Raw genomic sequence first — 16,398 nt, 5'->3', positions numbered from 1 at the left:
GGTTCCATCCTGACGATGGGTGATATCTGTGCTGAGTTTGTACGTTCTAATCCGTGATCGCGTGAGTTTTCTCCGGGTTTCCTCCCACAATCCAAAGACGTTCAGGTTTGTAGTTTAATTTGCTTCGGTGAAATTGTAAACTGTTCCTTTTGTCTATGATAGTGCTAGTGTATGGGGTGATCGCTGGTTGGCGAGAAATTCTGTGGGGGGAATGGCCTGTTTCCGTGCTGTATCGCTACATTCTCAAGGTACACTTGCCAATACCTGAGCAGCTTACAGTCAGGTCTATTCAGCAGCAGTTCAGAATTCTTGCTTGGGGTGTGATGATATTTCAGCCGAGAAATAAAACGAATGTAATAATATTCACATTGTTTTGGTAGTTTTCATCGTTTGGAAGTTTGGAAGCCATAATTGACAGTAGGTTAAGGCATATAACGCACCGTATAGGATATTCAACTCATGGTCAGTATTTTTGTGATTATGTAATTCTGATACGATTTATAATCGATACGAAAAAATGACAGAACTTTTATGAAACACAATGTACTCAACATTTTCATGCATATATGTACGCAAACTATTGTCAAAAATGATGGAGTTGCATAAAATACTGTGTGAGTGGAAGCAAATAATAAATGATGCCAAAATGCAACTAAACTGGTTAATCAGGTGTGATTCAATAATATAAAAATAAGTAAGTAAGTAAGTTTATTGGCCAAGTATTCACATACAAGGAATTTGCCTTGGTGCTCCGCCCACAAGTAACAACATGACATACAGTAACAGTTACGAATGACTCAGAAAACACTAAACATTAATAATAATAAAACATTAATGATGAAACACCATTGATCAAGCATGTGAACCAACAAAATACCAGATCAAAGGGAGGCTACAGATTTTTTGGCTGTTGAGTAGAGCAACTACTCGTGGATAAAAACTGTTTTTATGTCTGGCTGTTGCAGCTTTGACACTCCGGAGTCGCCTTCCAGAGGGAAGTGATTCAAAGAGTTTGTGGCCAGGGTGAGAGGGGTCAGATATGATCTTGCCCGCTCGCTCCCTGGCCCTTGCAGTGTACAGTTCATCAATGGATGGAAGGTTGCAGCCAATAACCTTCTCAGCTGATCGGACGATTCGCTGCAGCCTCCAGGTGTCGTGCTTGGTGGCTGAGCCAAACCAGACCATGATGGAGAAGGTGAGAATAAGACATCAAAGCAGGTCCCACAAGAGAGCTTCTCCGTTCAATACAGCCACCCAGCAGTTAAAGTTACTCCCATATTATTTATGTTTAAGAAAGAACTGCAGATGCTGGAAAAATCAAAGGTAGACAAAAATGCTGGAGAAACATCAGCGGGTGAGGCAGCATCTATGGTGCGAAGGAATAGGTGACATTTCGGGTCGAGACGCTTCTTCACCTAAATGTCACCTATTCCTTCGCTCCATAGATGCTCCAGGACAAGGGGCCACAGTTTAAGGATAAGGGGGAAATCCTTTAGGACCGAGATGAGAAAAACATTTTTCACACAGAGAGTGGTGAATCTCTGGAATTCTCTGTTACAGAAGGTAGTTGAGGCCAGTTCATTGGCTATATTCAAGAGGGGATTAGACGTGGCCCTTGTGGCTAAGGGGATCAGGGGGTATGGAGAGAAGGCAGGTACAGGATACCGAGTTGGATGATCAGCCATGATCATATTGAATGGCGGTGCAGGCTCGAAGGGCCGAATGGCCTACTCCTGCACCTATTTTCTATGTTTCTATGCTGCCTCACCCGCTGAGTTTCTCCAGCATTTTTGTCTACCTTCGATTTTTCCAACATCTGCAGTTGCCAAGCTTACGCCGTGTAATTGCGCAGGTCTTTGCATTACTTGCTGTCGCCATCTCCTGGTTGAAACCAGCGCATTAATGAAGTGCAATGGAGATCTCCAAAACGAAGTGCCGGAGGAACTCAGTCGGCTGGACAGCGTCTGTGGAAGGAAAAGAACAGGGAGGGCTGAGGCAGAACTTCGCCCAAATATAAAGTGCCATTCGAGGATTAAATGGGAGCTTCAATCTGGTTCCAAAACATCACTTATACGCACAGTTGGTCCTTGGAACATGAACTAGGGAGCAGAAGTACAAGTAGACTAAAGCCTCTCTCGTCTCTCATCACAGATGCTGCCTGACCTGTTGAGCATTTGCTGCTATTTCAGATTTTCAGCGGGGTTTTTTCATCGAAACTCCAAATAAAAGGGGCGGGATTCTCCGTGAAAGTGTGGCGGTGAAAATTGGTGTCCGCGCCGTAAAAAGAAACCGTCCCGGGCTCGTAGCTGAGGTAGACTCCCACATTCCCGGGGATTGGAACGGCGGGAAGGGGGGGATGGTTGGGAGGTATTTACATTGAAGTTGTCACCAGCTCTTTGGATGGTCCAGAATCCATTCACTAACGTCAGGTCGACCCGTCTCTTCCTCTCCATGGACTCTGCGGCGACTTCCGGACTCCAACTTCTATTATCTGCGACCTCCACCTCCCAATGATGTCTCCCCGACGCGAAACCCACCCATCCCAGTGCACATGGCCAGACAGTAAACCTCTTCCAGGTGTCCGGGAGTTTCCTTTGTCTCCTGGTCCATCTTTTTGTGTCTAACTCCGTGTTCCCAATTCATTGTTATCCAGGCTTATTTACTGTTTCAGGTGTCTCTCTCTGTCCCATGAGAATCAGGTTGTTGTTACAAGGATAGACACAAACGGCTGGAGTGATTCAGCGGGTCAGACAGCACATCTGGAGAAAAGGAACAGGTGACATTTCGGGTCAAGATCCTTCTTCAGACTGTTACAAGGATGCTTGGCTAAGGGCCGCATTGAAATGTAGTGTCGCGAATGCAAAAGCTTTGTTGAGAAGGGCTGCATTCGAGTTTCTGCCTCGATGCGTTCTATGTAACAGCTCAACAAACATATGATTGCAGAGAATTGTGGACGCAGCCCAGACCATCACACAAACCACTCTCCCTTCCATTGGCTCAGTTACACCTCACGCTGCCTCGGCAAGGCCACCAACATAATCAAGGACGAGTATCACCCGGGTCACTCCCTCCTCTCCCCTCTCGTCAGTCAAGAGGTACAGAAGTGTGAAAACGCACACATCCAGATTCAGCGACAGTTTCTTTCCGGCTGTTATCAGGCAACTGAACCATCATATCAACAACTAGAGAGCGGCCCTGACCTGCCACCTACCTCATTCGAGACACGCTGACCATATTCAATCGGTCGTTACTGGACTTTATCTTGCACTAAACATTATCCCCTTGATCATGGACGGTTCGATTGTAATCATGATTGGTCTTGCCCCTGACTGGTTAACACGAAGCTAAAGCCATTCACTGTACCTCGGTTCAGGTGACAATAAACTAAACTGAATAAACTACATATAAAGGGTGTATTATCCAAAGATGCCCCTGAATGGAATTGGTGCTTTTATATAAAATGTACAGAATACCTGATGATAGAAGTGAGAGTGCAGGAGTGAGATCGACCGACTGACCAAATGGTGCCAGCACAACAATCTGGCTCTCAACATCAGTAAGACCAAGGAACTGATTGTGGACTTTGGTAGGGGAAGTATGAGGACCCACAATCCTGTTTGTGGAAAGGATCAATAACTTCAAATTCCTGGACGTGCATATATCAGAAGATCATTCCTGGACCCAGCACACAGATGCAGTTGGAAAGAAGGCACATCAGAGACTCTACTTCCTGAGAAGATTACGGAGATTCGGCATGTCGAAGAGGATTCTCCTAAGCGTCTACGTGGTGCACAGTAGAGTGCATGCTGACCGGTTGCATCGTGGCTTGGTTCGGCAACTTGAACGTCCAGGAGCGGAAAAGACTACAAAAAGTTGTGACCACTGCCCAGTCCATCACCGGCTCTGACCTCCCCACCATCGAGGGGATCTATCGCAGCCGCTGCCTCAAAAAGGATACCAACATCATCAAAGACCCACACCATCCTGGCCACACACTCATCTCACCATTGCGACCAGGAAGAAGGTTTAGGAGCCTGAAAACTGTAACGTCCAGGTTCAGGAACAGCCTCTTCCCCACAGCCATCAGACTATTAAACACGACGACGACAAATAAGCTCTGAGCTCTGAACTGCAAAATACTATATTATTATTTGTTATTTGCACAATATTTGTTATTTATTGAACTTTTTCTTTTTTTCCCCGTTATGTACAATGTTCACATATTGACATATTCTGTTGTGCTGCAGCAAGTAAGAATTGCATTGTCCCGTCCGGGACAGATGACAATATAACACACTTGACTCTTGACTTGATATCATGAGTGTGCTCATCTATAGTTTAGTTTAGAGACACAGTGTAGAAACAGACACTTCGGACCAGGCCGAACAGCGATCACCCGACCACTAGTTCTATCCTGCATACTCGGGATAATTTACAGGAAGACAAATAACCTACAAACCTTAACGTCTTTAGCATGTGGAAGGAAACCGGAGCACCGGATCGCAGGGAGAACGTACAAACTCGGTACAGACAGCGTTCGTGGTGAGGATTGAATCCGGCTCTCTGGCGCTAAAAGCAGCAACTCTACCGCTGAGAATTGATCGCAATGTGAATGAATAGACCGTCCGACCAAAACGAATCTAAAGAAAGCCGCGCTCTGTTTTGTATTTGTGCTGTACATTTCAATAAACAAACTTTAAACTTTAAATATTGTTTTTAAATTCCGTGCGTCATGGGTCATGCGAGGAGACTCGAAGGAGAATGGGGTCGAGAGGGCAAGATCGATCAGCCATGATTGAACGGCGGAGTAGACTTGATGTGCCGAATGGCCAAATTCTGCTCCAAGAATTGAAGATTCTATATATATGCATATATTTATGTATATAATTATATATATAATTGCCTTTATGGTTTATGTACATCGTCTGACATATAAGATAAAGAAAGTAATAGTGATGCTTTAATCAAAGTTGCTTCTGATCCATGAGAATGAACCTTATTTAGCTCTAACATGCCTCTCACACACAGGCACACACAAACACACATTCATATAAATATATATATAAGTAACATTTAATTTTGTGTACAGTGTGTGTTAAAGCAATAGAAGGGAATCTGCACAAGGGAAACTTCGCAAAGGAGGGGGCTGGGGAGGAAAGATGGGAGGTGTAGATGGTTTATGCATGCAACCTATAATGTAGCTACCTCATCACCATTAACCACGCCCCATCATATTAGTATGACTGTGATATCCTCCCTTTGTTTCCTCCCACTCGGTCTCGGTACGCCTGAAGGCTGGATGCAGTCAGTGCTGGGACGTGTGTGCCATGTGCTTTAATAAACACTTAGTAAAGGTTACAGTGTGTCAGCTATCATACTTTTACATGGTGTCAGAAGTGGGATGCCCCATTGGGGCAGCGTTGAAGTACAAACCGTACAGCGAGGCAGGGACGACCAACTTGTGTTCCTTGATGATAATGCCGTCCCGGAGCACCAGCTCATCGCGAACCTTTACAGGAGGGGAATAGGGGAATAGGGGAATAGGGGAACAGGGGGAAAACATTTACAACAAAATTAACTAAAATAAGTGAGGTGTATAGATGCGCTGTATCAAACACTGTTCCCTGCAACACTGATTACACCAAGGATGATAGAGCTGATTACACAGCGGGAGGATTACATACCGGGTCGCGTTTTGCATAAACAAATGGCGGCCGTGACGTTCCGTTCCGTACTACACGTCAGTCTATTGGATTTCGGAGGAGTGCTTTTTCTTGCTCCTCCAGTATCTTTACCGTGAACCAGGAAGCTGCCGAAATGGTTTCCAAGGCACAGAGTGAGAATTGGTCGGATGAGACAATTTGCTCCATCTGCCTTGAATTCTTCACCAATCCGGTTTCACTGGAGTGCGGGCACAATTTCTGCCGCCACTGCATCACTCGGTGCTGCGAAACGAATAGTGTGAATAGCTGCCCGGAGTACAGGCGCGATTTCCGGGTATTCCTTCCGCGATCAACTGGGCCCCGGCGGGTCTGGCCGAGAAAGCACAAAAGCTAAAGCAGAGCCAGAAGGAGAAGAAAAGTCAACTCCTCTGCGAGGAACACGAGGAAGAGCTGAAGCTGTTTTGTGACACAGACAAGAAACTGATCTGTGTGATTTGCCGGGACGCGCGGGAACACAAGTCTCACAACTGTATACCGACTAAGGAAGCTGTCGAAATCTACAAGGTAAAGGCTTCAGGACTCCAGGGCTCTGAGCGACAGGGAGAGGATGAGCAGGCTGGGACTCTATTCCCTGGAGCAAAGGATGGTCTTCTGGAGGTGTACAAAACCATTAGCGGAATAGATCGGATAGACACACAGAGTCTCTTGCGTCGAGAACAGGACAGAGGATTGACGTGAAGGGGGACTAATTTTATAGGAATCTGAGGCGTAGCTTTTTCACACAAAGGGCGGTTGGTGCATGGAACGAGCTGCTAGAGGAAACAGTTGAGGCAGGGACTATCGCAACGTTTAAGAAGCAATTGGACAGATACATGGATAGATACATAGATACATATATACATAGACAACAGGTGCAGGAGTAGGCCATTTGGCCCTTCGAGCAAGCACCACCATTCAATGTGATCATGGCAGATCATCCCCAATCAGTACCCCGTTCCTGCCTTCTCTCCATATCCCTTAATTCCGCTAGCCCTAAGAGCCCTATCTAACTCTCTTTTGAATGTTCTAACTATTTTGAATGGGGGATAGGACAGACGTAGATGGGTATGGGCCAAACGCAAGTAGGTGGGGCTAGTGTAGATGGAACATGTTGGTTACAATACAATATACAATACACATTTATTGTCATTTGAGCCCCAGTGAGACTCAAACGAAATTTTGTTCCACAGCCATACAAACAAAAACAATGTCCTACAGACATACACACAATTAAGTTCACACAAACATCCATCACAGTGAACCCACTGTGATGGAAGGCAAAAGTATTTTCTCTCCCCTGCTCTCCCGATGTCCAAGCCCCAGGCGGGCGGTGATAAGTCCCACGGCCATTTTAGGCCGTGCCGGGCGATTTACGGCCCCGCTCCCGGTCTAAAAGTCACAAAGTTGGAGCCCCCGGCGGGCGCTGTAATGTCCCACGGCCATGAAGCCGTGCCGGGTGATGTACTTCCCCGCTCCGGGTCGTTCCAAACCCCGCGACACGGGCTGGAGAAGTCGCGTTGCGGGAGCTCCGGGAAGCGGTCTCTCTCTCCCCCCGGACCCGTGAGCTCCCGATGTCCCAGTCCACCGGACCTGCGGCTGCGTTGCTGGAGCCTCCGAGCCCCAGGAGTCGAGTCGCAGTAGCGAGTCATCACCGCTCCCCACGTTCCGAGGCCGGCCAGCCCCACGATGGTGAGTAGTCCACAGCTCCGCAGTCTCCGCAGTCTCCCGAGCCCCCGGGTCGTTCAGGTTGGAGGCCGCTCCACGGTGCTAGGCCCCAACGACAACGGAGACCCGACAGGGAAAAGGTCGGGTCTCCCGGACAGGGAAGAGATTTTAAACGGTTTCCCCCACCCCCCCCCGCCCCCCACATATACACATTTAAAAACCAGTATTTAAAAAAAACACCAAACACTACATTTAACTAGACAAAAAATAAAAAAAGACAGACAGGCTGTAGGAGCCGCTGCAACGAGTCGCGCCGCCACCAGGTTGTTGTGGGCAAGTTGAGCCAACGGGTCGGTTTCCACACTGTTTGACTCTATGGCTCATGAGAACTTTTTCACCCAATCGCAGGATCAGATGAAATTCTCTTTCATCTCTCTCTCCAAGAAGATATCAGAATTCCAGGAAATGGAACTGCAGCAGAAACAGACGATTAGTAAGATTAAGGTAAAACAACCCACTTTTGGTTGATTTCCTGGGCTCGCGATTATCTTTGCTTCTTTCGTCACACTGACTGAATGAATGAACGAATGAATGAATGAATGAATGAATGAATGAATGAATGAATTCGTTTATTGGCCAAGTTTTCACATACAAGGAATTTGCCTTGGTGCTCCGCCCGCAAGTGACAACGTGACATACAGTGACAGTTCGGAATAACACAGGAAACATTAAATATTAATAATAAAACATTGTGGATCAAACATGTGAATTAAATAAAATACCAGAGTAAAAGGAGGCTACAGATTTTTGGTTCTTGAGTAGAGCTGCTACTCGTGAAAAAAAAGAAGCTGTTTTTACGTCTGGTTGTGGCAGCTTTGACAGTCCGGAGTCGCCTTCCAGAGGGAAGTGATTCAAAGAGTTTGTGGCCAGGGTAAGAGGGGTCAGAGATGATCTTACCCGCTCGCTTCCCGGCCCTTGCAGTGTACAGTTCGTCATTGGGGGGAAGGTTGCAGCCAATAACCTTCTCAGCTGAATATTAATATTTAAATAGTGGAGTCTGAACTATAACATGCACGTTCAGGAATAACTTATTCCCCTCAACCATCAGGCTATTAAACGCTACAACTTTCAAATAATACAGCTCCGAACTACACAGACTACGGACATTGTTTTGTGTCTCTGCACTATTTTTTGTGTGTTTATATATATATATATTTCACTTTTTGATGTTTATTATAGCGTTTACAGCGCATTATGTTTACATATCTGTCGTGCTTCTGCAAGTAGGCATTACGTCGTTCTGTATCAGGATAGATGACAATACAACTCACGTGTCTCATACTTCTTCATTTAAAAGAAACAATCACGCTTCCTACAGACTCGCGTGGCTTCAGAATTCGCTGAAGTGCACAAGGTTCTCACCGATAAAGAACACAGCTTAATCAAAGGCCTCAAGGGAGAAGAGGTGAAATTCGTGAGCCTAATGGAAAGAAATCTTAAATACTTCAAGATAAGTTAATATCCATCCAAGGGAAGCTGGCAAACGTGGGAAAACAGATGAAGCAGAAAGATGGAGCTATCTTCCTGAAGGCGAGTGTCCAAATGCACTCCTCTATCAGATAGCTCCTCTATCAACTCGTTGGTACAACAGGCAGTGAAGATAGCGAATGGCATGTTGGCCTTCATAACAAGAGGCGTTAAGTATAGGAGCAGAGAAGTCCTTCTGCAGTTGTACAGGGCCCTAGTGAGACCACACCTGGAGTATTGTGTGCAGTTTTGGTCTCCAAATTTGATGAAGGACATTCTTGCTATTGAGGGAATGTAGCTTAGGTTCACGAGGTTAATTCCTGGGATGGCGGGAATGTCATATGCTGAGAGAATGGAGCGGCTCGGCTTGTATACTCTGGAATTTAGAAGAGATGAGCGGTTATATGAACCCTACGTAGGCAGGTGGGACTAGCGAAGCATGGAACATGTTGGCTGGTTTGGGCATGTTGGGCCGGGGGACCTGTTTCCTAGATGTGGATCATATTGCAGTCCAGGTTTGAGTGCCGTCGCTTATGGTGAGCAAAACAAGCGCTGTCTCTCAAATCGAAATTACCTTTTTTTCAATTAAAGAGGCTCATAAATAATTAAGGTTTATTGTTCAAATTCAATCAGCTCTGATTTTTTTGGTCGTAATCTAGGTTAGACCTCCGCTTCCTGTTGGTAGCCCATGCTTTCCCTCTCCCTCCATTCCCGACCCTTCCCAGTTCACAGACCAGTTTGACTGCCCTTCTGATTACATAGTTTCCCTGTCTGCTTTGTTCTCACCTTCTCCCAACTAACGATGGTCTATGCAACATTTTCCTTGATAGAGTCGTCGATGGATACAGTATGGAAACAGGCCCTTCGGCCCACCTCGCCCACACCGGCCAACAATATCCCAGCTACCCTTGTCTCACTTGCCTACGCTTGGTCCACAACCCACCAAACCTGCCCTGTCCATTTACCTGTCCAATAGTTTCTGAAAAGATGAAATAGTCCCAGCCTCAACTACCTCACCTGGCAACTCGGTCCATACACCCACCACCCGGTGAAAAAATGTTACTCCTCGGATTCCTATTTAATCTTTTCCCCTTTACCTTGAACCTGTGTCCACTGGCCCAGGTTTCCCCAACCCTGGGTAAAATACTCTGTGCATCTACCCGATCTATTCCTCTCATGATCTTGTACACCTCTATAACATATCCCCGCATCCTCCTACGCTCCATGGAATATACCTCACACCCTCTAGTCCTGGCGACATTCTCGTATATCTTTTCTCTGAACCCTCTCATGCCGTAAATCTGTATTTCCCTCTCCCCTGATGCCCAGGCTGAAGAAGGGTCTTCTCATCCCTCCAGTGATGCTGCCTTTCCCGCTGAGTTACATCAGCATTTTCTGTTTATCTTGAGTAACACTTGCTGTGAATAGGACGTCCCCTTTTACGTCACCAAGCACAGGCTCCGCATCCTAAACAGAATATAGAACAGCACACTAGATAGACACAAAAAGCTGGAGTAACTCAGTGGGACAGGCAGCATCTCTGGGGAGAAGGAGTGGGTGACCTTTCGGGTCGAGACCCTTCTTCAGACCCGAAACGTCACCCATTCCTTCTCTCCAGAGATGCTGCCTGTCCCACTGAGTTACACCAGCTTGTTTGTGTCTATATTCTGTTCAAACCAGCTTCTCCAGTTCCTTCCTACATAATGCATCTTTCTGTTGTATTCATTTCAGGAGGAAACCTCTCGGAAAAGCAGGTAGGACAATTTCTTCTCTGAAACTTTGTTCCAATTGGACACGTGTTTATGATGTTCAATTTATAACACTTTACTTTTTTGCAGCCTCAACGAAACAGGTCAGAAAGTGTCGGTGACTGGAGGCAGCCTCTCGATGGGACATTTCAACTGCACTTTACCGTTTGCAGTGTGGAGAGAATATATTGACACTGTTAAATCTGGTAAGCATTGCGTCACAATTTGATTTCTAAAAGTCAACGTGGTATTTTACTAACTTAGAGCGGCACAGGAGTGTACCGGATAGATTTACTGTGTTCAGTTCTGGGCACCATGTTATGGGAAAGATGTCAAGCTGGAAAGGGTACAGAGAAGATTTAGACAATAGACATTAGACGATAGGTGCAGGCATAGGCCATGCGGTCTTTCAAACCAGCACAGCCATTCAATGTGATCGTGGCTGATCATCTACAATCTGAGGAGAATGGGATTGAAAGGGAAAGATAGATCAGCCTTGAACGAATGGCAGAGTAGACCTGATGGGCAGAATGTCTTATTTCTGCTCCTAGAACGTATGAGAACTGTTATGAAGCAACTTGGGGAGATCTTTAAGAAGGATCGCCAGCCATTCATATGGATTTCTCTGCCGCAGAAGGCAGTGGAGGCTAAATCTCTGGATGTTTCCAAGAGAGTTAGATAGAGCTCTTAAAGATAGCGGAGTCAGAGGATATGGTGAGGAGGCATAACAGGGCACTGAATGTGGATGATCAGCCATGATCACGTTAAATTGCGTTGCTGGCTCGAAGGGCCGAATGGCCTACTCCTGCACCTATTGTCTGTTGTCATTTGCAGATCTTCTCGTTAACAGCAGAAGGAGGTACCTGGGACCAATGGTCAAGAATTCCAGTTTCAGTCTCTCAACGTAGCGACTCACCAGGATCTCTCTCTTAGAGTAATCATATTAACCTACAAATCCTCACATACCACAGACCCTCTAATTATCTGCTTCTCCCCCCAGACTCTGTGACCCTGGATGAGGATAGCGCGCATCCGGAGCTCGAGGTGTCCGGCAGCCTGATGAATGTGAGATTGACCGGGTTCAGGAGAAGCCTCCGCAACAACAGGAAGAGGTTTATGGAATGTCTCTGTGCGCTGGGATCGGAGGGATTCACGTCGGGGAGACATTACTGGGAGGTGGAGGTGGCGGGGAGTCGGCGCTGGAGTCTGGGAGTCGCCGCAGAGTCTGTGGAGAGGAAGAGACGGGTCGACGTGAAACCTGAGGAAGGATTCTGGACCATCGAGAGATATCGCGAGGAGGTTTCCACAAGCAATTCTTCCCAGACCCCTTTCTCAGCGGGTCCCGTTCCCGGGAGGGTGGGAGTTTACCTCAGTTACGATTCGGGGACAGTCTCATTTTATAATGCGGACACCAAGTGCCACCTCCACACCTTCACCGGGAATAAATTCGTGGGGAAAATGTATCTCTTCTTTGGTGCTTGGGATGAAAATCAATGGCTGAAGATATGCTTCATTCCCTGCTCGAATCAGTAAAAGGGTCGGGTCCCGGGACCGGCGTCATGAGTGGGGCTGAGTGGCTGTGGGGCAGAAACCGTGTGAAAAACAGTTTGGCGCTGAACCGGTTTCATTGAATCCCCAAATTTCGCGTCGGAATAGACTAGTATAAATATCAGTGTGGGTTTGTGTCTTTGCGCATTTGTTCAATGGATCATCATTAGTGAAGGAATGGCGTGTGTGAGATTATACACAAATTCCTGGAGAAACTCAGCGGGGACAGGCAGCATCTCTGGAGAGAAGGAATGGGTGACCTTTCGGGTCGAGACCCTTCTTAAGACTAGTGTCAGGGGAGAAGGAAACGGGAGAGAAAGGGTCACAGCCGCCTGTCTGTCAGCAGATATTTACCCTCCAAAATAAACTTTATTCAGAATGGAAATATAGTTTAGAGAGTTTTATTGTCATATGTCCCAGGTAGAACAATGAAATTCTTACTTGCAGCAGCACAACAGAATAAGTAAACACAGTACACTCTAAACAACCTAATAAATGGGGAAAAGGTTCAGTGTGGGCACACACACAGGTACACAGAAAACCAAATAAGCAATAATAGTGCAATAATAACCATAATAGTCTCTTTGTACCCATTTGAGGTTGTAGTGTTTAATAGCATAATTGCTATTAAACAGCCATTTGGCTATAAAAGAAGCTGTTACCTGGACGTTACTGTTTTCAAGATTCTGTACCTTCTTCCCGATGGCTGTACCTTCTTCCCGATGGCAGGGGTGAAACGAGAGGGTGACCAGGGCGGTGTGGATCTTTGATGATGCTGGCTGCCTTTTTGAGGGAGCGAACACGGAAAATCCCTTCGATGGTGGGGAGGTCAGAACCCGCGATGGACTGGGCAGTGTTCACAACATTCAGCAGTCTTCTCCGCTCCTGGGCATTTCAAGTTGCCGAACCAGGCCATGATGCAACCAGTCAACATGATCTCTAATGCACACAAGTAGGAGTTGAAGAGAACAATTCACACAATTCTCAACGTAGTCGGAATGGAATACGAGTCTGTAAGGGAGCAACTCCACCTCAAAACTCATTGATCGTCCAGCATATGTATTATTCGCATGTATTAATTATATTTTTTATTTGGAAATCAGGGGAGAACGCGAACGCAGTCCCCCACTACCACAACATTTTGCAGTCGAGTATCCCGCATTTGGGGACATCGCAGGCATCAGCACACCCGAAGTGCAATGGGATAGCCTCGTCCTGGGAGAACCTTTTTTTTAAATGTCAAAATAGACTTTATTCAATTGATAAATATAAACAATTCATGAACCGTGCGAAAGATTCATCCGACATTTTCGGTCACTATACAAATTGCTCAATACAATTTTTTCAAGTTTTTCCCAAATTCCACCAAAACGGTCCCCCACCCGTGTCACTCATGTGGCCCCTGTCCAAGTAATACATATATACAACGTGTGAACCGTGCGATGAATTCATCCGACATTTTCGGAGGCTATACAAATTTTTCAATACAGTTTATACATGTTTTACATTCCACGAAAATGTCCCCCACCCGTGCCACTCATGTAACGGATTATGATAGAAACACGAATAACGAGAGCAGCTGACTACCACGGTGGCGCAGCGGTAGATTTGCTGCCTTACAGTAAATGCTGTACCGGAGACCCGGGTTCGATCCCGACTACGGAGTTTGAAGGTTCTCCCCGTGACCTGCGTGGGTTTTCTCCGAGATCTTCGGTCTCCTCCCACACTCCAAAGACGTACACGTTTGATGTAAAAAATTGTCCCTCGTGTGTTGTGTGTAGGATAGTGTTAATGTGCGGCGGGACGAATGGCCTGTTTCCGCTCTGTATTTCTATTACACGGGGGGGAGAACATTGCGTTTTTACAGCAATTTTCCAGCAGAAAACCAGACCTGGAATGTACACCTCACACACAGGGTGGAAAGGGTTTCACCTTCCAGTGAAAGCGGTTCTGATTTCCACATCCTTTGTTTGACAAAGCTCGCTGGCTTCACCCCTGTAATCAGTGATATTTAGTACTAGGTAACACGCTGTAACTATGTAGTTAAGTACTCTGGTCCTGTACTTGAGGACCAGAATACTTAAGTACATAGTTACAGCGTGGAAGGCTCCAACATATGATCAGGTCTCCCTTGTTCTGGACTGGGCCCACAAGTGGAATTAGACTGGGATTTCTTGAGAATGAGAGTCGGTTGAGGGAAACTAGACGTACAGAACAAATCACAGCCGGCACCGATGAGTCAAGAAAGGTGGAGCCCACAATGGTCAATTGTTGGACGTGGAAGAGGTGATAATGAAGGGATACAAACAGTGAAACTAGCAAGACGTCTGTGGTGGAGGAGGGATGGAGAGAGAGGGAATGCAAGGGTTACTTGTAATTACAGAAATCAATATTCATACCTCTGGGTTTTATGTGAATGAACAATGAAGATGTGTAGGAAGGAAGTGCAGATGCTGGTTTAAACCAAAGATAGACACAAAACGCTGGAGCAACTCAGCGGGTCAGGCAGCATCTCTGGAGAGAAGGAATGGGTGACGTTTCGGGTCGAGACCCTTCTTCAGACTGTTTAGGGATAAGGGAAACGAGAGATATAGACGATGATGTGGAGAGATAAAGAACAATGAATGAAAGATATGCAGAAAAAATGCCGACGATAAAAGAAACAAGTCTGAAGAAGGGTTTCGGCCCGAAACGTCACCTATTTCCTTCGCTCCATAGATGCTGCTGCACCCGCTGAGTTTCTCCAGCATTTTTGTGTACCTTCGATCTTCCAGCATCTGCAGTTCCTTCTTGAACACATTGTTAGCTGTTTGTACGGTGAAAACGAGAAGCTAATGTGACTTGGGTGAAATGGGGACCGGGGGGTTAGAGAGACAGAGGGAATTCCGGGCTACCAGAAGATGGTTGGTCTTAAAACTGAAGGGATAAAAAATCGTCTTGAGACTTGGCCCTATCATGGATCAAAGAACTGAATTCAAGTCCAGAGGCGAGAGAGGCCGGGATGCATCACCTGATAGTCCTGACCGATAAAAATGCACGTTTCAAAAAACCAATCAGTTTCAAGTGCAAGAAGGAACTGCAGATGTAAGATAAAATCGAAGGTGGATACAAAATGCTGGAGTAACTCAGCGAGTGAGGCAGCATCGATGGAGAGAAGGAATGTGTGACGTTTTGGGTCGAGACCCTTCTAAGAGTTACTCCAGCATTTTGTGTCTACCGTCAGTCAGTTTCAGGGTTGCTTTAGTTCCTTTAGTGCTCGATCAATATCGTGTGTTGCGCTGCTGGTCAATGAAGTTCGTGAACATAGAAATGTGTTACATCTTCACACGGCTCCCCACGGCTTCAAGACTCAACGATAAATTCAATATTAACGAAACTCCTGCCTCGCGTTCTCTGCATTCAGCTTACCCCTCCTTTAGTAATTTCCAAATCATCCGCCCCTCTTTTTCTGCACTACCACATGGTCACTTTTACCGGGGGTTTTTTCATTTGCCAGACGGCTCTTTATATTTTCACAAAAGTAATTTCTGTTCCGTTGTCGGACCCGGTTAACGCGTTAAAATGAATGGTTCGACAGACAGACAACTCTGATTTCAGTTGCTGTTTATTTCACTCTTCCCACATTTACATTCCCCCTGGTTTTATTTCCGCGCTCACTGGGGTTTGTTTCACGACGCGGAATTTGGGGATTAAATGGGAGCCGTTCGTTGAGCGCCGACCTGTTGTCCACCGGGTTTCTGCCCCACATCCCCTGATCCGCGCTCCTGACGCCGGTCCCGGGACCCGACCCTTTTACACACCCGGAGCGGAACCGGAGCAGATTCTCAGCCAGTGGTTTTCGTCCCAAGTCCAGAAGTAAGGATAAAGTTTCTCCGTGAATTTATTCCCAGTGAAGGTGTGGAGATGGGACTTGGTGTCCGCGTCGTAAAATGAAACTGTCCCGGACTCGTAACTGAGATAAACTCCCACCCTCCCTGGGATGGGACGGGCGGGGAGAGGGGATGGAGGGGAGGTGAGTGCATCAAACCCGTCACCCCCCCACCTGATGCTCCAGACTCCAGTCTTAGGGGTCGGTGTGACCAGTCTCTTCCTCTCCACATACTCTGCGGCGACTCCCAGACACCAGCGCCGACTCCCCGCCACCTCCACCACCCAGTAATGTCTCCCCGATGTGAATCCCTCCGATCCCAGCACACACGCATACATTG

General features: G+C 46.6%; 1 protein-coding gene and 1 non-coding gene across 2 annotated transcripts; one reads left to right on the top strand and one right to left on the bottom strand.

Moving 5' to 3' along the window:
- The first annotated feature begins 10,606 nt into the window (after window positions 1-10,606).
- LOC116989804 (zinc-binding protein A33-like) lies at window positions 10,607-12,219 on the top strand. Its single transcript, XM_033047388.1, has 3 exons — window positions 10,607-10,648; window positions 10,733-10,848; window positions 11,643-12,219. The coding sequence occupies exons 2-3, from the start codon at window positions 10,782-10,784 to the stop codon at window positions 12,173-12,175; spliced, it is 600 nt and encodes a 199-aa protein (XP_032903279.1). The 5' UTR covers window positions 10,607-10,648; window positions 10,733-10,781; the 3' UTR covers window positions 12,176-12,219.
- A 1,071-nt stretch (window positions 12,220-13,290) lies between these two features.
- Window positions 13,291-13,460, bottom strand: LOC116990249. Its single transcript, XR_004416494.1, has one exon. It is a non-coding gene; the product is annotated as a U1 spliceosomal RNA (small nuclear RNA).
- Window positions 13,461-16,398: the final 2,938 nt, after the last annotated feature.

This window comes from Amblyraja radiata, chromosome 30, assembly GCF_010909765.2.
Source record: "Amblyraja radiata isolate CabotCenter1 chromosome 30, sAmbRad1.1.pri, whole genome shotgun sequence".
Lineage (NCBI taxonomy): Eukaryota > Metazoa > Chordata > Chondrichthyes > Rajiformes > Rajidae > Amblyraja > Amblyraja radiata.
This window is presented reverse-complemented; position numbering and strand designations above follow the sequence as displayed.

Excerpts from the sequence above, each read along its gene's own strand:
- LOC116989804 (XM_033047388.1), top strand. The coding sequence starts at position 10,782 with ATGGGACATTTCAACTGCACTTTACCGTTTGCAGTGTGGAGAGAATAT. Across the intron at positions 10,849-11,642 it reads TATTGACACTGTTAAATCTG|ACTCTGTGACCCTGGATGAG; the intron begins GTAAGCATTGCG and ends TTCTCCCCCCAG.